General features: G+C 44.5%; 1 protein-coding gene across 1 annotated transcript; it reads left to right on the plus strand.

The window, feature by feature from the left end:
• The first annotated feature begins 2090 nt into the window (after positions 1-2090).
• RPS13 (ribosomal protein S13) lies at positions 2091-6537 on the plus strand. The gene is made up of 6 exons (XM_009892020.1): positions 2091-2159; positions 2606-2654; positions 4084-4162; positions 5088-5257; positions 5665-5765; positions 6460-6537. The coding sequence occupies exons 1-6, from the start codon at positions 2137-2139 to the stop codon at positions 6491-6493; spliced, it is 456 nt and encodes a 151-aa protein (XP_009890322.1). The 5' UTR covers positions 2091-2136; the 3' UTR covers positions 6494-6537.
• Positions 6538-20810: the final 14273 nt, after the last annotated feature.

Genomic DNA, 20810 nt, shown 5'->3' on the forward strand with positions numbered 1-20810 from the left:
ATACAAATAAACTAAAATCATTTAAGAAATGATTTGCAGTTTTAACAGTTGTCTGGACTCTGGAAAAAAAAAAAGTATAGTACTGTATTATTGTTAGCACTTGTCCTGACTTCTGATTTAATCTTCTTCATAGCTTAACTCATTTTGTGCCTTTCCCTTCCTTTTCAAAATAGTCACTGGCTGAAACTTTTTATGGTCATGGATTTTATTTTGTCTGTGGGATCTGGCCTTGGCCTCTCCTCACATGTTAGGGGAACAGCACCGGGCTTGCACCTCTTTGCACTATTCTCAATTAAGAAAAAAAAAAAAAGTGATTGTTGCAATAAGACTTTAATATACTGCATACAAAAAAAAAAAGATGGATGTGAAAGACGAAAATATTCAGTTGGGGTGGAGTATACCAGTACACTAAGTAGCTTGAAAACTTAGTTCTAACAGCTTTTTATATCTTGTTTAATGAAAAGAAAAAAAAAATTATGCAGCCAGGAATAGTATTGCCTATACAGACCTTGTTTTGGTATTTCAGAGTAACAGCTTGCGCTAAGACCTCTTCCTTTTCTCTATTAACCTAGAACTTTGCACTGAAATTTTTATTACTGCCTTTTTACGATCTACAGCTACCTGTCTCTGGAAGCATGTGCGATCTTTGATAAAAAGTCCTTTTCTGTATTTTTTACAACTCATGCTGTGTAGAGCTCCCTGTCACCTGCCTTAAGGCAGGGGCTCCTCCTGGGCCTGGCACCGCCGCCATCCCTTTCTGGGCCCCTCGCTGCCACACTGTGACTGAGGTAGTGCTGCAGGTGACAAAATTCAGCGAGAGCAAACAGTCTGCCTCCTTTTGTCTATATATCTGTAAGAACCAAATACTTTAATTAAACAAGCTCGTTAATAAAGATGTACAATGTTGACCTCCGTCGGGTTAAATGTGACTCTGTAACTGTCCTGTAAGTACATTAAACACTATTCTGGGGGGAAAAAGAAAGTAAGTGTGCTGTTCTCTCTGGGAGGAGTGGCTGACACTCCAGAGGGCTGCGCTGCTATCCACTGTGACCTGGACAGGCTGGAGAGCTGGGCAGAGGAAGAACCTAATGAGGTTCAACAAGGGCAAGTGCTGGGTCCTGCACCTGCAGGGGAAGAATGCCAGGCATCAGTATAGGTTAGGGGTGGACCTGCTGGACAGTAGTTCTGAGGAGAAGGATCTGGGGGTCCTGGTAGATAGTAAATTATCTGTGAGCCAGCAGTGTGCCCTTATTGCCGAAAAGGCCAATGGAATCCTGGGCTGCACAGGGAAGAGTGGGGCCAGCAGGTCGAGGGAGTTCATTCTCTGCTCTGCACTGGTGAGGCTGCAACTGGAATACTGTGTCCAGTTCTGGGCTCCCCAGTTCAGGAGGGACTGGGAACTACTCAACAGTCCAGCATAGGGAAACAAAGATGATCGAGAGATTGGAGCATCTCCCTTATGAGGAAAGGCTGAGAGAGCTGGGACTCTTTAGCCTGGAGAAGAGAAGGCTGAGGGGAGACCTTATTATTACTTACAAGTACCTAAAGGGTGGGTGGAAGAAGGATGGAGCCAGACTCTATTTCAGGGGTTCCCAGTGACAGGACGAGGGGCAATGGGCACAAGTTGGAACATAGGAAGTTCCGTTCCCGCACACGGAAAAACTTCTTTACAGTTCGGGTGGCAGAGCACTGGCACAGGCTGCTCAGGGAGGGTGTGGAGTCCCCTTCTCTGGAGATTTTCAAAACCCGCCTGGATGCAGTCCCGAGTGATGTGCTCTGGGCAATCCTGCTTTAGCAGGAGACTTGGACTAGATGATCTCTAGAGGTCCTCTTCCACCTCTGAAAATTCCGTGATTCCGTTTGTCGGTGCCGTGGAGGGCGGTCGCCACCCGCCGCCGATGGCCCCCCTGACGGCAAGGCCGGACCGGCCCCAGCGCGGCCTCTCACAGCGCCAGGCTCGCGCGGGAGCGCGGTGCACGCCGGGCCTTCGGTTGGCGGCGTGCGCAGCGCGGCCCCGCCGGCGCTGATTGACTGGAGGGGCGGAGCGGGGCTCGGAGCGAGGACGCCCCTTCCTGCGGAAGTGAGGCGGGAAGGGCCGCTGCCTCGCGTCGCTCCTTCTTTTCTGCCGCCGCCATCATGGGCCGCATGCACGCTCCCGGGTAAGGGGCCGGGGCTGGTGCATGATGCCGGCCTGAGGCTGTTGCGGGTGATAGTACGGCGCCACGGGCGGGTGTGGGAACAGAAGGGCTGCTGTGGGAGTAATGCGGCGTGTGTGACGATGGGGGAGGGGGGGCTGGCGCCTGTGGGGATATGGCGGCAGGGTGGGGAAAGGCTCGGGCCGGTGCTGGGGAGCGGGTTCTCTTGGCCGGCCCCGAGCAGGGGCATCGTTGTGTTTGCCGGACTCCTGTTCCTGGTGCGGGCCCGGCGCGGCGTGTATTGGTGGCGGCACTGTCTGCAGGCGTGGAGGGAGGCCGCAGGCCTCGGCCGTGCAGGCTCGACGCGGCCCTGCAGAAAGCGCTTGTAGTAGGCTGCTTTGTGGTGGAGTCGGGGCGGTAGTCTAGCTTGTCCGGCTCGGCTTAGCCTGTGATCTGCTTCTTCCCCACAGAAAGGGCTTGTCCCAGTCAGCCTTGCCCTACAGACGCAGCGTGCCTACGGTAAGTAACTTCACTGCCCCGTGCGCGCTTCAGCGGGCCCGGGCAGCTGACGAGTAGTATTCACTGCGGGGTCCGGTTCTCGTGGTGCAGCTTAGCAGTGCCAGTGATAAGAAACAAAACGAGGAGACCTGTAATATTTTGTGGTATCATTTTTAAATTCTGGCCTGGTAAAATGCTATCTTAGCCTGTGGTCTTTAGGGTACTGAGGAAGCAAGTGTAGTTTCCTGGCCAGATGATTTGTTGGGGAAAAAACGCTCTCTTTTCCGTTTTGTACCCCCCTTTATTTAGGTGCTGCTTTAATTGCTTTTAGTCTGTATGTTGATAATTCCTAGAGATTAAATTACTCTCAGTAATTTGCCGGTCAGAGCACTAACTTAAGTAACTTTAGCATGCCCTTAGTTCATTCAGGGTACTTCCACTTAAAAGGCTTACCTGTCAGCTGCTTTATCTGTCTTGCTTTGCAAGTCTATGGCTTGGAGGATCTATCTGTTGGCAGAAAGATCAATTTGTTACGCATATAGAAAAGCATGTACTGAAAACCAGTTAAATGGAAACATGAAATTAAAGCAGAAAATATGAAAATAAAGCCATGCAATTTAAAGTAAGATAACGTGAAGCTGCTTGAAGTATTGCTCATGGTTAAACAGTTTAATAATTACTAGGATGCTCAAATGCTATAGCTGTTTCAAAAAAACCCTGTGGGTTTTTTGCTTAGTTCTATTTGTATTCTGTTTTGAATTGTAATGTATAGCGCACTTCCAAATATGTGTTTTTGCCGTGTTTTTCTGTTTTGTACTGCGACAGTATTAAAATGGAAAAAAAATAGGAGGTTTTGTTGTTTGTTGAAAGAGTGAGGGTTACCTAGCATGTTGGTGTTGTTTTCCCGTTTATAATCACAGAAGTAATAGAAAAGGCACAGTCCTATCTGAATAGATCAATTTCTTTCATTTGTGAATTAATTTATGTACTTAAAGTTTGGTTTTCACTAATCTCTCTAGGTGCTTTACTAAGAGGTGGCTAAAAGGTTCTCACTTGCTCATTTTTGTCAAAGGTCCAACTAAAAAGTTCCTTCCCAATAACAGTGATGTTTTTCTTTCTCTAAAGTTGTAGTTATGCTTCCGGTGTGGCAGTTAAAGTAAACTGATGATAAAGCAGCTGTTTGGAGGCTATATGGGGTGCTTTAAACAGAGACTTTTCTGCCTTCCTCTCTGCCTAACCCCCCCCCATATTACACTAGCACTATAGGTTCATAATATATAAAAAAGTTTCTATATAATTAGAAGTAAAATTTCAGTTCTTGATTGTTTTTTTCAAGCATTACAAAACATCTATTTCTACCATTTTGTGAAAAGCTTTCATATAGTTAGTCTATGCCTCCGTATTAACCAGTGTTCATTAGTTGTTTGGGTTTTTTTCTGATTTTTTTTAGTGGCTGAAACTTACTTCTGATGATGTAAAGGAACAGATCTACAAGCTGGCTAAAAAAGGCCTGACTCCCTCACAAATTGGTAAGGTTTATTAATAATTCCTAAATGGAGACAAAACATGTTTTTTTCTGACTGTAATAACGTAATTGTTCCTTCAACTTGTGTGAAATAACATGCTAAGAAAATGGAGTTTTCCCGATGTACCTATGCATTCACTGTATGGATACCACTAAAAATGTAATATGCCTCATTCTTGCAAGAAGCATATTTGGTGAAGTAGTTGAGCATTTTTTTTCCAAGCAGAAGATGCGAAGCATCTGTTTAATCTTATAAGCTGTCCTTAGGAATGGCCGTTAACAGCTGCTATAGGGAAGTTTAGTCTGCCCAGTTTCTTTGACAAAAACTTGACATCTCATAGCGAAGTGTTGGCAGCCCTGTATTTAGGAGTTTACTGAACCAGGCATTGTAGCTGCATAGTAGACTAGTTCTCAGTAGTTTGGACCCTTCTAGAGTTCTGCTTAAGTGTATGCATGCTACAACTTTATATGGTCATGAGTTATGCAGTGTATGTTATGTGCTATGTGAATGATTTTATTTTTTTTTTTTTAATCCTGAGAGTATTAATGATCTGTATGGTATGCTACTTTTTTTTAGAGTAAAGATTTTTGTGACATCTTTGTTAACTGTACAGAAAAAGGTGATTGAATACCTAGCTTCAAAGAGTCTTATTGAAAATTTCCCAATAATACTGTAGCATGTAATGCATTACCTGCCTAAATGTGATGGGGGGTTAGCTGTCTGTTAAGTGCTATCTGATAAAGTATTTTGGTTTTTGTAAGTTGTATTTTGCTCACTCGTCTACCACTTGCTCACAGTTCCCACTAGGTTTCCCAGGTTTTTAATTTAGAGAAGACCTTTTTGCATATCTTGTAACTGTAAGGTCAGCTTCACTACATTTGTTTGTGTAAGGTTTTTCTTTCCAGTGTGAGATGTAAATGTTTTTCAGGTGTCATCCTGAGGGATTCCCATGGTGTTGCCCAGGTTCGCTTTGTGACTGGCAACAAAATTTTGAGAATCCTTAAATCGAAGGGACTGGCTCCAGACCTTCCAGAGGACCTTTATCACTTGATTAAGAAAGCTGTTGCTGTTCGCAAACATCTTGAGAGAAACAGAAAGGTAAGTGCTAATTTAAGTAGGTAACTCTCTATGTTTGTGGTTTGTTTTTTGTTTGTTTTTTTTATTTATTTTCAAATAATGCAGTAGTTTATATTTACAGCTGGACAAAGCAAAGACTCTTAGTGTAGTTCCTGTTAGCTATCCCCTTTGAGTAAAGTTAGGGGCTTGGGGAGGCATTTTGAAAAAGGGGAATGGTCTTTGTCTGTGAAAAGGATCTTAAAAGCACTGCTTAAACCACATATTTCTAGTCCTGTTCTGTTTTTACTGTGTTCATCAGACTTTGGTAATGGGAATGTGGAGTTTGTAGCAGTAGCTGTGGATTTTTTTACTTTATTAAAGCTCATCTGAATTGTACATTGTTGAGAAGTCAAAGTAGTGATTGGTTGTAATGTAACTTTCTTTTCAAGGATAAAGATGCCAAGTTCCGCCTGATTCTGATTGAAAGCAGAATCCATAGGTTGGCTCGCTATTACAAGACTAAGAGAGTGCTGCCGCCCAATTGGAAGTAGTAAGTCTTCTCTTATGTTGCTGTTTTCACCGAGGTCTTGTAGGTTTTGTAAACAAGATGCTGAGGCTGTGATTCAAAGGGTGAAGAGTGCGTGATGATCATACATATAGGTAAATCAGGCAGCAAAAAAAATAGGTATTTTCATAAATACTAACTGATAAATTAATGGAACTTACTGCCAGGCAAAATGACTGTCACAACGTTTGGAAAAAAAAATTGTCTCGATGATCGAAGTCCCTGCTAGATATTTTTTATAATCCTTTATACAAACTACAATCTCTCTTCTCACTCAGATACTTTTGTAGTTCACGTTACTTCAAAATTTATTGAGAAATGGCTTAGCGGTGGCAAAAATGAAAGTAATTTGGAGATTTTCTCTAGGAAAATCAAATCAATGTAGGAGAATTCCCATAGATGTCAGGGTGAGCTTTTTTTCTGAAAAGACTTGAGTGCAACTAGCCAATTGTTTTTTTTTTTTAATATATGGTTTTGTGCTGTTACCCTAGTATTTGTATTTTAAAAGGAAGGGTGAAATCTTCCTTTATGCAATAAAAAATTTTAAACGGGTAGTGATTAAGCTCAGGACTACTACTTAAAGCTTTGAACTGAAGCAGTATTTTGGCAACTAGTTTGAAAAACTGCCTTTGCAATTAATATTTCTCTCTCTTTCTGTCTTTTTCTTCTCTCTTTTTAGTGAATCATCAACAGCTTCTGCCCTGGTCGCATAAGAGCTGGCTATGACTTACTGAAAGAATAAATTTTCATTAACTAAGCTTGTGTTGTCTCTAAATGGTTGGTGTCTTAAAAACTCCTGCCCCTTTCAGGAAGCTGCATGTAAATGGGCAGTTTTCAAGGTGAAGCAGACATGTGGCTATGGTTTCTGTATTGCTGTCCTACAGTGTCAGATCTGGGTAGTGGTTGTTGCTCTTCTAGACCAGCCGTACGGTTTGTGGTTGTGCTTAAACTGGATTTTGGATCTGATACAGACTCAAGTTAGTAAAGTGACATGGTCGTTCACAGTGTATGTATTTTATTCATGTGGGGCCGTGTCTCTCTGTCCTGCAGGAAGAACTAGGGAGGAAAATGGTAAGAGAAGGAAGAATTGGAAATTTAGAAAATGCAGAAAAGATTAGTCAGGAGGAGGGGGGGGAAGGGGGAACAGAATTGGAGAGGTTGATAGAATCATTGCAGGTAATGGGGATCGGCTCCTTGGTCAGAAAGTGTAAGCAGACCTCAGCCAGTTCCTGATAGTAACTGTTGCTGTCATTTTAAGTAGTTTTAAGAATAGTCTTTGAGATTTGGGTAAATACAGACAACTAGCTCTCCTCAGATGTTACATCTTTACAAAGGTAGTTTTCCCGAAAGCTAAAGGGCTGTTGTACAGTCACTGTTACTGAAATTGTGCTTCCAGGTTCTAAATAGCTTTGACCTTAAGAGTTATCTTTCTGCTGGAGAAATGTGGAGAACAGACTGACAGCTTTTTTCCTTTTTTAGGAGAAAATTACAAATGGGAATTATTCTGTTGTGACTCTTGCTTCTAAATCTTGGTGTATTACTTAACTTTTGCCATATTACAAAGTTAAGTAAATTTAAATAAGCCCCAATATTTTTATAAAGTAGTAGCTACTTTCTAGCTTATAATCAGTGGCACATGGTAACTTCTGGATTTAATTTTGTAGAAAGACAGAACTCCTGTTCCCTGATTATGAAGATAAATACAGACTTGTGATTAAGACAGCTTTAAAAGAAAAGTACTGCACTCCAGTTGAACTCCAAAGTGCTACTGTCTGTTCTAGCTTAACAGTTAAATTACCAGCCTCCATATGCTGTCAAAATACTTGCTTTTGTTTCTGAAAGCTTCTGGTGACTTCTTGCCCGGCCCTCACAATGGTAATTAAGTGTTCTGGGATGTAGATGCAAAAAACCAATTTTGTAGAATCATAGAGTGGTTAGAGTTGGAAGGGCCCTTTAAAGATCATACAGTTCCACCCCCCCTGCCGTTGGCAGGGACCCCTTCCACTAGACCAGGTTGCTCAAAGCCCAATCCAACCTGGCCTTGAACACTTCAGGGATGGGGCATCCACAACCTCTCTGGGCAACCTGTTCCAATCTCTTATCACCCTCACAGTAAAGAATTTCTTCCTAATGTCTAATCTACATCTACCCTCTTTCAGTTTAAAACTGTTACCCCTTGTCCTGTCACTACACTCCCTGATAAAGAGTCCCTCCCCATCTTTCCTGTATGTCCTCTTTAAGGACTGGAAGGCTGCTATAAGGTCTCCCTAGAGCCTTCTCTTCACCAGGCTAAAGAACTGCAACTCAGCCTGTCCTCACGAGAGAGGTGTGAGGTTTCACAAGAGCAGAGCAGAGTAGAGGGGGAGAATCACCTCCGTCAGCCTGCTGGCCGTGCTTCTAATGTACCCCAGCACAGAGTTTTCTGGGCTGCGAGCGCGCACTGCTGGGTCACATTGAGCTTCCCATTAAGCAACACCCAGAACACCTCAGCAGGGCTGCTCTCAATCCATTCTCGGCCCAGCCTGTATTTGTGCTTGAGATTGTCCCGACCCAGATGCAGGACCTTGCACTCTGCCTGGTTGAATTTAATGAGGTTTGCATGTGCCCACTTCTCAAGCCTGTCCAGGTCCCCCTGGGTGGCATCCCTCCCCTCCAGTGCATTGATCACTCCACGCAGCTTGGTGTCCTCAGCAAACTTGCTGAGGGTGCACTCAGTCCCACTGTCCGTGTCACTGACCAAGATGTCAAACAGCACCACTCCCAGTACTGACCTCTGAGGAATGCCACTGGTCTCCACTTGGACATTGAGCTGTTGACTGCAAATCTTTTGAGTGTGGCCCCCCAGTCGATCACTTATCCACTTTCCTGATATATATAAAAAAAAAAAGTTGTTGCTGTGAGACTTTGGGGTTGGAGGTATTACCAATTGAAAAGCACACAGGTACCTTCACTGCTCATTGTTCTGAAATAGATGTATGTAAATAATGAAAGTACCAGCAGATGGCACTTTGAAACATTAGTGTTTTTAAAAAGTTCTATATTAGAACTAGTGCCACCTAGAGATCAAGTGTCAAGGCTGACAGCCCAAGCCAGTGAACAAATGATATAATTAGAATTGTGGTACTGCTATATAAGTGGTGCAAACTGTTAGGGTGGTTTTGAGCATGGTTGTGGTGAAGCTTGCCCAGTTCTTGTATTTCATCCTACTGGGGTATTTTGGTCTGAACACAATCTGTGCTGTGTCTTTTCTGGCAGTGGTTTGCTAGGGGGGCTGAAAGCAGGCTGTGTTGTACTTGTGGCATTTCCCCCATCCAGTGGTCCTGGGAGCGGCTGACCTTGCCATAAGAAGAGGGAAGGGCAGGGGTTGTTGCAGTGATGGGGTCTGCCTTGCAGGAATGGAGGAGAGCAGGAGTACCATGGAAATAATTACCTTGTGGTGTACTTTCAGGAATGAAGTTACCCAGGGACAGATCCTGGGCTTGCAGTAAGGTCAGATCCAGGTGTTGAAGGTACTCCTGAGGATAGAGAAAGAGTGGTACACCGTATTTACTGCCTGTATAACTCGGCAATCTCATGTTGAAGAACAGTAATGGTATTTTGATTGTACTGTTACACACATGTCTTTCTACTACTTAAGTTGCTAAAGATTCTGTATTTCCTGTAAATCATATAGGCTAGCTTAAGTAAGCTGTCCGTTCTCATTAAGATTGTCAGTCCCTTACCCTTTTGAACTCATTTGTCCCAGAGTACGCAGTTTGTCTGCTCAGCAGCTGGTGTGCCACAGTGCAGTGGGTGCCTGGCCAGGGGTGGGAACAGGAGCCAAGGCACTGGCAGGGGTAAACCCTCCCAGGGGACTGGCCACTACGAAGCGTGATACTGAGCAACAGTGTGTGCCTGAAGAGAGGAGTGTGGCACCAGGAGGAACGTGGTCCTGTGGAAATAATAAGGTAAGTTTACTGTCTGGGGCTGTGGTACAGGACTGCATCTGGGTGAGAGTGAAACGCTTTCAGGTAGTCTGTTCTTAAGTCTTCTACCATGTGGCCGAGCACCAGGACTGCCCCGAGCAGCTCAGAACTTGTGATCCAGCTGCCCAGGTACAAAACAGCTAATGGCTGCCTGAGAGAGTTAGTGGAGTCTTTCCTGCTGCCCCGGATAAAAGTACTATAACTTCCCTTTGCTGGAGAGATGGGGCAATGGGAATAAATCCAGATCTGAAAGTAGTTGCCCCAAATGAATTCTTTATATGAACCAGCACAAACTGCCTCTGCCTCATGGTTGTCTCCAGGCACCACCCTGGCTTCCTTCTCCCCAGCGTTCTCGGGTGTCCTGCAGGCTTTGGGCTCCCCTGCACTCTTGCTTTCTCCCGTCACAATGTCTTGTCTCTTTATGGTTTCTTTTGCCTTGGCTTAACTTTCAGAAGCTACGTTCCTGTTTCTGCCTCATTCCCAACAGCCTTTTCTGAATTTCCTCCTGCAGTATTTGTTCTCCCAGCAGGTACAAATTTGAGTGATTTATTTTTTTTTCCCCCCTCTCCCAGCGTGAGCTTTTTCCTGTGTTGTCCCAGGGCACACATCAGAAAGGAGCTCACAGCCTCTTCCACTTCCAGCTCCCTTGGTCCCTCTGGTGCAGTGAAGCCTGCCGTTTTTTTCCAGAGAGGCAAAGCCACAGGGCCTCTGCCTCCACCGCAAGCCGTGGTACGTGGGACCCCCTTGGCAGCCACACACTGTGCTTTGTTGCTCCATACCAGGCTTGTTCATGTGGTGAGTCTGGTTCACAAAAGCCTCCCACTAGACTTCAGCCCTTGCCAGCTCTGCAGCTCTTGCAGGGCTGTGGGGTGTGTGGCAGAGGCTGCTTCCCTTTGGCTGATAATGTCAGCACCCTTTCCCCATGCAGAGCCCCTGGTAGCTGTGGTTGTCTGCCGTTGCCTGGGAAGGTTTGTTGTAGGGTTTTAGGAAGAACGATGATGATTCTTGCTACCACTGAGGGTGGTAAGGAGACAACTGGTTTCCTTCAGGTCTGAAGCACTGAGTTTTTCGTTGGACTTGGCACAGGGAGAGGTGACAAGGGTATTCTTTGGGTTATAGGTTGGTTTCTCCACCCAGATTCCCAATCCTTTCTAATCCGTGTTTTTTTCTTGGGACCATGGAAGTCTTCCCTCATTTCCCTTTCTTTGGCCTTGGCCTGCACCTTCTCCCTGCCTCCCAAAGTTTCTGTGATCTGTTTGCCCTGACACTTGTTGCCATGTGTCTGAGTTCCTGTCGAGATTTCCCCCTTTTTTTTTGCAAATCAGTCAAGCCCTTTTTTTTTCTGTTCCTTTAGGTGACATGAGTTTAGCTTTCCCTGATTTGAGTCAGCTAGGGCAGCATTCAAATGTATGAACACTGCTTCATGTTTTCTTCACTTCTGCAGTCCATCCTAGAATGGTAAGTCCAGAAAGGTGAGTCTTTATTCCGATGGTTAAATCAATAGGTGATTGATGCCACACACAGTTTCTACCTTCATTTTGAGGAAAGAGTTTGAGAGGTGACTGTTAAGCGTGGGAAAGATTAACCCTGACAGGGATTTAAGGGAAAGCTTTGATTCAGTCATGTCCGGAGGACACTTTGAGTGCTAGATAGCTGTTCATTCTGAAGGATTTCATGGTGTGTGACTGCTTCCCTCATGGAAGCAGTCTTTTACCTCTTTTACCATCTCTTACCTCTGTGAATTTTTCTAGTTGACAGTTCCCATTTACAAGTACTCCTGTGAAAAATAAACTTCTAGTAATTTATTTCAAGTAAGGAAACTTAAATACCAGTTATTCTGCTGATAAGTCATTACCACTTCTGGAAACCATTAATTTCTCTACCTGAAAAGGGCAAAAAAAGGTCAACCAAGCTATAGTAAACAATCAGAAAAGGCAAGAAATTATTTGTGTTTATAGAAGTACAGCTGCAAGTGTATGCATTTCTGCTTTTTCTGGAAAAGTGTGTTTTCAGTTGCATTTTCTGCCAGTGAGCTTTTTACAGTTTTGAACTCAAAATCACTGTGTGCAAGCTAATCCCAAATAGCAAAATGTGAGTGAAACATGTACTCTGATTTTTCTGAGTCTGTGTGTCACTTTCTTCCACTGTTTTCAGTGTCACTTACAGATCATGAAAAACAATGTAGTTAAAAAGCACTGCACGTGTTTCTCAGAACTCAAGGGCCGTTTTTTTTCCCCCTTCCCATTTCAGTAAAGAGCGGTAGGGCCTATGGAATGCACCAAAGGCGGGTTTGGTACTCCCACAGCTCTGGCATAGCCGGTGTTTCTGGCGTAGGCCAATGCTGCTTCACGTTCAGGCAGTTGTTTTGTTTCCTTTTCAATGCTGGGATCAAACTGGGGGAAAAATGTGCGCTGTTGCTGGGAAGTCCCTTCAATAACTCTGCATCATTTGCATGACAATACGTCGTCGAGCCCTGGTAACCTCCCTCCGCCAGCACATACCTTGGCAACAGGAAAGGGTTCAGCTATGGTCGCTGCACAAATGGGATGTCTGTGAATGTCCTTTTCTTGCTTCCCAAGGATTTCTGGACGTACTTGCAGTTGGGTAAATGAGGGCTTCCCTCTTTCCACCCTCTACTGCTTTTGGGATAAATTTAACTTCTGGTTAGAAATCTATATAACCCTTGTGACAAACGGTGTTGCTGACTAGTGTGAGTTCTTTCCTGTCGGCAGAGGATTTATTAGAGACATTAACCAGCGCAGATGCAGTAGCTGGAGCTGAATCAATATAAAAAACGTTAATGTTAATGGCATAGCAATACATATTGGATATGACAATGAACGGTAGCATTGTCCTACAGGGCTTGGTCACTGGAGGAGTACTGGCAGTTAATTTCTGGAGGCTTGCTCAGTGCTTAGGACAAAAGGAAGAGAAGTACAGCCTGTTACATCGACCCCCGAGCTTGAGATACTGTGTGGCAAGTAATTATGTTGGCTGTGCCTGAGGCAAGAGGTGTACCTACATTAAAGATCACCTGAGTTTTCCAGCGAGTGCTGGTTTTACAGGCTAATATTTTATTCCCTTTGAGGCTGCTCACTCAAGACCCCTTTTCAGGTCAGAATTCTCCTTCTTCAGAGCCAGGAAGGGGCTTTCAAGTTTAGTGCAGCTGTCGAGGATCAATCTCTCTTACAGCTCCTTCAAGTTCTTTATGATGCAGATGAATAATTTCCGTAGTTCCTGAGCCCTGTGTTATGCCAGAGTTGGAAGAGGGTGGCTGGCGTTTTGAACTGTAGCAGCTCTTGACTGACTGGGTGAAATAACCAGTGACAGCCATTAAAAATTAATCAGGTTAAATGAACTTGGGAAGGATCCAAATCTCAGAGGATCAGTTTTGATGGTGAAGGCATTTGAGATTTGCAAGAAAGGGGGTGGAATCATCTCTCACTATAATATATGTTGGTGGACACTGGGGCACGCCAAAAGCTGCTGTGAAATACAGGCTGTAAAAGAACTGCTTTCCTTGTGAGTTGTTTTCTGTTGGGGTTTTTGTTGTTGTTTTTATGGAAAAACCATAGCATCTGCCTTTTCCTTAAAATAAAATCCATCCCATCTTGCTCAGCTCTGCCACTCTTGGTAAAACTAGGGGTTTTGATAAATTTTCAGAAACTGCTAATGTCGTAATACCTATCTTTTATTTTGGGTATTCCATTTACAGCTATGCCTTAGACTTCACTTCAGTAGTTATTCTTGATAACTTTCTTCAGCAGTAGAATCAGGTCTGGATTCTCTTTTATTTTAGTATTCTGTGATTAAGCAACACAGTATCTGGAAAGCAATACAAGAATAATTTTTAAAAATAATATTTAGCTAGTTTCAATCAAGCTAGGATCTCAGAAAAAAAAAAAAAAAAGAAAAAAACAACCCAAACCCAACCATGATTATCAGACAAAGCCCTTGCTAACAAATAACATTCCTGTGATGTACAGGGAGGTGGTTGACTCAGTGTTTCAGTGACCCCAAACTTTGGATATAGCAGAGGAGGATATAAAAAGCAGGAAAAGTTAGGAGCTTGGCCATGTTGTACACTTGAGACACTGTCACTTCTCAGTTTTGAAACTTCTTGACTTACAAGTTCTGTGGTAAAATACTGCAGAACAATCCCCTCGATTAGGCTGCCTAATATACAGGATTCCCCTTAAAGCATAGGTAAAGCCTATGTTTCAGTGATCTCTGGAAACTGTGCCTTCCCCTCTAAGCAAACATCAGTAGCTTCTCTATCTGTGTAATAAAATTCTGGGGGACACAAATTGGTCTAGTAAGAAATTCTGTTTCAGATAAGAATTCCTGTCAGCCTTGCTTCTGGTCTGATCCAAAGATCAAACTAATAGGGTCGAATCTGGGCAGTTTAATGAAACAATGTTATTTAAGCAAAGCAATCACGTCCTGCTGCAGTGTTGTTTGGTATTAAACAGCAATTAGATTTGTCTCCCCAACAAAATTGAAAAGCTTGTCTGAAAGCAACTGTAATCGGAAATGTCATACTGCAGATACCGATGATAGATATGGTTTAACAAAACACAGGCTTTGGCTTCAGTTCATCACAATGATGGATAAGCCCATGGCATACTGCAGTTTAGTACTGTTTATGTAGCTTGCAGTTTAGTTTGAGAGTATTCCTTTCACTGTCACATACACGCTCGTATTTTTCTTTTTGACTTTAATGCTCCACGTGATCAACAACCACGTAAAACGAGTATTTTGCCCACGTCACTTACTCTGTAGTGAAGGTCAAGTGAAATGGCATTTAGGATGATGAATCTGAGATTTACCCAACAGTACTTGCTTTAACAGCACATATGCTGAACTCCAGTCTGAGCTTTTTGCAGTGGCTTGCTCTGTGAAAGTACAAGAAACTAACCAGCAGTTTCAGAAAGCTGCAGTGGCAGTGGTGAGAGTCATGCAAGAGTCAACACCAACAATAAAGCAGATGTGCTGAAGTAGTGGTTAGGGGGCTGTTTACACAGACTTTAGAGGTATATGGCTGGATTTGGTTCAGCTGCCTGCGTGGGGACTTTCTCAAGAGATACTTTGTGGATTGCACAAAGCTTCATCTCCTGGACTTATGCAAATTTGCAAGAATTTTTGCTTAAAAAAAGGCTAGAACATATTGCATGTGTGTCAGCCAGTCTTAAAATGCAGAACTTTTATTAGTCAGAATACCCTGAGTAATAAGCCTTCCTCCACGCATCCTGACTTTTAATCCTTAAGCAAGCCTTGTTAGCATCAGAGTACAGAGGAGGTACAAGCACCTGATGTGTGTAAAACAGCTGGTCATCAGTATATTTTTAGCCTCAATATTTCTTCTCATGTGAGCTGGGAGATAATGGGAAATTCCCTCCTGCTGTGTATTTTTGATAGGAAGATATGGCCGCTATGAAGAAGTGTTAGGTGTACTGTGGTCCTGGAGGTCTGCAGGGTTAGCATCGCTCCACGTTTTTATGTCCAAAAACAAAGGGACAGACTGTGGGTTAGATTGTGCTGGGTATTTCAAGCAGTGGCCTTTTTTCTGCACCCTTGTCCCCGAGTACTCCTGCACTCGTTAAAGTTCGGAGACTCATCAGGGACTATCTTAAAGTGTCTGGAGTCCTGATGTGCATTATTTGGAGCTTTCTCTGATCTGTGCCAGATGGATAGCTGGGTAGTCTGAGTGCTGTCTCTTCCATCACTTCCCTTCCAAGCCAACGTATCCTGGTGATCTGCTAAAGACACCTCATTCATTCCCAGGCTGAAAGTCTTTGTCAGAAGTAGTGGTGCCTGGCTCCATATTACCTCTCCCCACGGGGCACAAAAGGTGGCCTATCTGATGACTGCACTTCCCATGTCTGGTGGGCGCACACTGACTCCTGCCTCATTCATACAGGCAGTGTCCTGTTTAAATGCAGTTTCACTTGCTGGAGTCCATTCAAGATACAAGAGTCGGCTTAAACAGAAACCTTCTACCCGTTCAAGTTGCAGGCATGTACTTCTCATTGCCAGGAAGTTTGCTCTGCTTTCAAACAAGAAACCGCTGTCCGTTTTGATGCAGGACACAATGAATTGCAGGCATCTCTCTCTATGGAGGAGGAAGGGGGAACAGATTTGCCACCTAATTTTTTGCCTCTGTTTCCCAAGCAGGGGGATGGGCTGGCTTCCAGCTGTCTGCATCCAGGCTGGCTCCTGGTGACGGGAAGCTTCCCCAGTTCCAGGGCTTGAGATGAGCCAAACCTCATACGTGTTGATGTCAACTTGCTCTAGGGGTGAAGACCGCGTGAAGAAGAATGTCTCTGTATCTGCTCGCCTTGGATACATTCCTGGCCATCAGGTGCAGGCTGTTTTTTGTTCACTGATCCTCTTCCCTCCTCCTGCCACTGCCATCTTTGGCACCCTCATTTGCTATCACCCTGCGAGTAGGATGCGGAGTTCTCTCATTAGCTGTGTAGGATGCCGTTTACTATTTGAGCAATGTTGGTGTATTGGCCTGCTACCGCTGAAAGCGCAATTCAGTCTATAGTTACTATTCCAGCTCAGTCTGTAGACACTAGATCTGACGCAAGGAAAGAGGTAGTGAAGGAGTAGGAGGCAGAAGAGGATCCTTTTCAGGGCACAGCTATCTGTTAAATGCTCTTTACTGTCATGCCGACTGCAGAGTTCAGCTTTGCCTGACAGCTGGCTCAAGGCAGCGCAGAAGTGAGTGGGTGTGTGGGTTGCACAGCTTGCTCTGTGCTGGAGGAGGCTTGACACGTCAGAAGGCTTTCATTCCAGGCTTGGTTGGTGTCATCAACCCAATAAATCTGGGAAACTGCATGAGATGGTCACAGGGGCAGGAGGCTGCCGCCACCGATACCTTTTCTGGGAGACTCCCTTCCCCTCCCCACTATGTGACCCACATAGGTCTGTGATAAAAAAGGGAAGAGCCAAGAGAAAGGAGCTGTGGCCCAGAGACATTGTCTGAGCATGCCCTGTGTAGCATGCAGGCCACAGCCCGAGCAGTCCTGTGAGGAGCAAGTCAAACCCCAGAAAATTAGGATAATTAGGTTTTTTTGAGGGTTTCTTAGTAGAGTGTTTTTTCCCCATTTATGACCATTCAAATGTTTCCTCCCTCAGTTTTGAATTGCTCTGAGTGCTTTTCTTGTGTTAGAGGTAGCTCTGCCTCTTTGCCCTTCAAGGTAATTGAGCAATCATTGGTTTTGCTTTTAGTTTTTCCCTCCTCTTTGTCTTTTAAATGTCTACCAAGCCATTGTAATTTTTAAAATTAATTTTTAAAAACCATAGTTCTTTCATAGTTCAAGCTTGCTATAAAAGCAGGATCCAAATTGCGCTGTACTCGGTGGAGAATGATGAGTGCGTTAGGTAGGGCTGCAGTTCAGTTTCTGTTCTTAGTGAAATAACTCTAGTAAGAAAGACATCTTTCTTCAACGTAGCTTCCTTCAATTACCCCCTTTTTTTTTCTTTGCTAGTGTTAATAATTCAGTATGTGGAAGTGAAGCCTTAAAAGGGACATAAACATTTTGTGTCCTGACCAATAAGATGGACTTTTTTGAATTTAAATTCCTTTGATAAATGCAGTCCGTAGTTCGTTGTTGGGCTGTGGTGTGGCTCAGTAACTCCAGAGCATTAAGTGCAGCTAGATCATGCTGCGTTAGGATACCCATCAGAGGACAGTGCTGTGTGTCAAGTGCCAGGCCTCGGAGCAGTTTGTCTTAACTGTTTAGATTCATTTATCCAATCCCCTGGAAAAGCTTTTCACCACTGCACTGTATGTTATATTGCCTGCTTTTCCTATTAAGTAAAGCGTACTTAGGGAAGGAAACAGGAACAGTAGGTTTTGCACAACAGTAATTACTTCAGGCTTCAGTACCAGGGACCTTTTGACCTAACTGTCACTCAGGCAGAATCTGTCATCTTTAGTCCATCATGCCCCATCTGTCCCTGGGAGGCTGCAGAGGTGTCTGTTCTTTGGCCTGAGCCAAAGAGTTTCTGGATACTTACACATAAACAAGGTCTAAAAGGTAAAATTCATGTGGTGCTTCATCTGGAATTATGCATTGAATGCATTCAGCAATTACTTTAACACTTTGAGGAAAAGTCATGCTTTTGTTGGGAGGTTACGATGGCTAGCGGTTAAAAAGAAGGGCTGAGCTTAGGTATTTTCTGTTCTGCCTCTGCCCCGGCCTCGCAGGTTTGCCTGGAGCTGGTTGTTAATTGCTGAGCCTTTGAAAACAATTTCATATTTTGGCTACACGTTTTTTTTTTTTTCCTCAAGGCTCTGCCAAAATAGCCCCATTTAATCATTGTTTAGTTTTTAGACTGAGTGATCCATACAGGTGTGGGTAGCCAGTGGCTGAATTTCTGGTTGTTGAAATCAGGCTGTTTGCTTAGCCACGATTCTTGATTTCTTCATAAATTCTGTGTGTAGAAGTACAGTCATAAAAATGCAGAGTATTAATTAAGAATCTTTTGGGCCTGTTATTTAGTTTGTCCTTGGATTGGCCCACTCCTAATTACTACCCGGTTACTATTGCTATTATTCTTGTTTAATGAGATAATCCAAATAATCTCATTTCAGTTTCACAGATCATTAGATCCAACACACTTATTAATAAGGCATTTGTGAGCTCTTTATGTCCACTCAGCTGTTTTCAGTCCTTCCCTTATCCTCTACGATGGAGGGAAGAGATGTGCTGAACGTTTTGTGGTTAGATATGTTTCTTCAAAGTATTAGCGCTTGTCACTATATGTTGTTTAAACAGCTGCTTCTTTTTGTTAATTGTGGTAACATAAAAATGTCATACGCTTTCGGACAGAGGTGCTACCTGTGCTAGCGAAGACTGACTCACACAAAGAGAGAGCTGCTGCAGTCTCTCTCCTGCCAAAAAGGGTCACCTTTCCCACGCAGGCAGTAATGCGCAGCAGATGTGGGGCTACTTCGCTCCACTGACAGTAGGATGAGAGTGACTGGGGACGTTCCCATGCCGGCTTCCCAATGACAGTCAAAGGCAAGGAAGCACCAAGGGGACCATCTAGTTCATTGCTTCCCGATCTTTTTAGCCAACGTATTTACCCGTGCAGCCAATTACGTGTTCTTCACACGTCTCCCCAGAGTGTGGCAATCACAGACGCGTGCCCCATGCCTCATTGGCTGTTTTTAAGTTCCTCGCTGGTGAGATGTGCCTCAGAAGCAGGGAGCCCGGACCACGTACATCTGGCAGGATGGCAGGGAGCATAGGTGTGCCCTTGGCTGAAGTATTTGCAGTATCCTGGTACCCCACACATCTCCCATCGATGCCTGTGCCTACACCTGCTCATTAACAGCGTGGCTTGGATTCTGCTTTTGCTTAGAGCTAGTAAGGGGTGTTCGGATAGCTGTATGTTTGCTGGGACCGTGTTATTTAAAACAATGAAAATTATCTAAAGAATTGAAATAAAGAGGTATGTGTGGCTGTGCTTTTGTGCCAACAATGAAATAAGGTCCAGTTTTTATGCACACATATGGAATTAAATGCAAAGAGTAACAAATGCTACACTGCTTTCAACTGAGTGAACGTATAACTCTGGAGGATGTAGGGTCTTCTGGTCATGTCAGCGGGCTGCGAAGTGTGACAGTCCTGGCACTGAAACTGTCGCCAGTTTGTCACTGTGGTTTGAAGGCTTGCGTTGCTGACTCCAAACGGTTGAATGACAAAAGGAAAAGGGTTAGAAAAATCAGCTCTGTTTCATCGGTAGACAAACTGGCAGAGGCTGAGGTTGCCATCTAGTCTGTGAGACTCTTCTCCCTGCTGTGTCACTCGCATATGTCTGTGGCATCAGTGGAAAGAGAGCTGCTAGAAACGACTGTGGGCTGGAGGCTTTGCCCTGGCAAACCATGTGTGGCACGAAGGCCGCAGCCCATAGTTCTCTTAAAGCTGGAACTTGCTATAAAGGCAAGATCCAAACCACGCTGCACTGAACAGCTGATGAATTGTCAGTGTCCAGTGAAGCTGTTCTTCACAGGGGGGAAACTCCATCTGCTCCACTCAGGATCACAGCGGGCTGGTCTTCACCACTGCCACACTTTGAAGTTCAGCTCAAAGCCTGGCCGCTAACCGTAGGCTGCATTCACATGCAAAAGTCTTTAGCCTGATTAAGTGTTAGCTCTTTGTAAGGGAATGTGCCTTGAGGCTTGCTTAATGCTGCAATGGGGACGACACGGCCGTGGATTTCTGGTTTGATACCAGCCCTGCTTAAGCAGGATTTAGCTGTCTTCTGCTCCGGGCCTTCTTCCTACCCTTTTTTGTAGAGTCGGCAAAGTTACTGATGTGGCAGGATGGTAAGCTGGAGCGAGAGTCAATATAGTTTGAGAAGGAAAAAAAAAAGCATAAAAATGTTGGTTGATTTTTTTTTTTTAAATCTTTGATCTGGTTTGCCATGCCGCCGCACAAACAGCTATGTTAGAGAGGGGAGCAAAGGTAGGAGCAAATCTCTGCCCAAGAAGCGACAGGGATTGCATGAAGTTTGTTTTCATGTCTGATGGCAGGGCCAGCGACCACGGTGAGCTTAATGCCATCTGCGTGTCCGTCACAGTGCTGTCACCCCAGCTATGCCAATGCAGGCGGCTGCAGGGTTGCACTCGGGGTCACTGGGAGCAGGTTCCCGGCACAGCAATCCTGTCTGCTGGTGCTGTGGAAACCTCCCCGCCAGCCGCCCTGCTGGCTCTGCAGCCCGAGCAGCCTTTCAAACTCTCCTTACGTACTCTCTGGAGGAGCAGGGAATGAGCTTAAGGGTGGATAATCCAAGCTAACACTGCAGTGAAAACAAGTCCCTTACCTCAAATATCACTGAAGACGCTTCTGCCCGCCCAAACCTCTGACTTCACTGTCCTTAAACAGCAGCCGATATTCTCCTGGCACAGACTACAGCAGGAAAAATTAATTGCTGTATAACGACAAGCCTCCTCTCAGAAACTGGCCTTCTGTTCTGTGTAAATGGACCACAATCTGTAGCCGATCAACAGACTGTTTCCTTTGGGGAAACGGCCTTGCAGTTCTCA

Source organism: Charadrius vociferus, unplaced genomic scaffold, assembly GCF_000708025.1.
Source record: "Charadrius vociferus isolate BGI_N301 unplaced genomic scaffold, ASM70802v2 scaffold179, whole genome shotgun sequence".
Lineage (NCBI taxonomy): Eukaryota > Metazoa > Chordata > Aves > Charadriiformes > Charadriidae > Charadrius > Charadrius vociferus.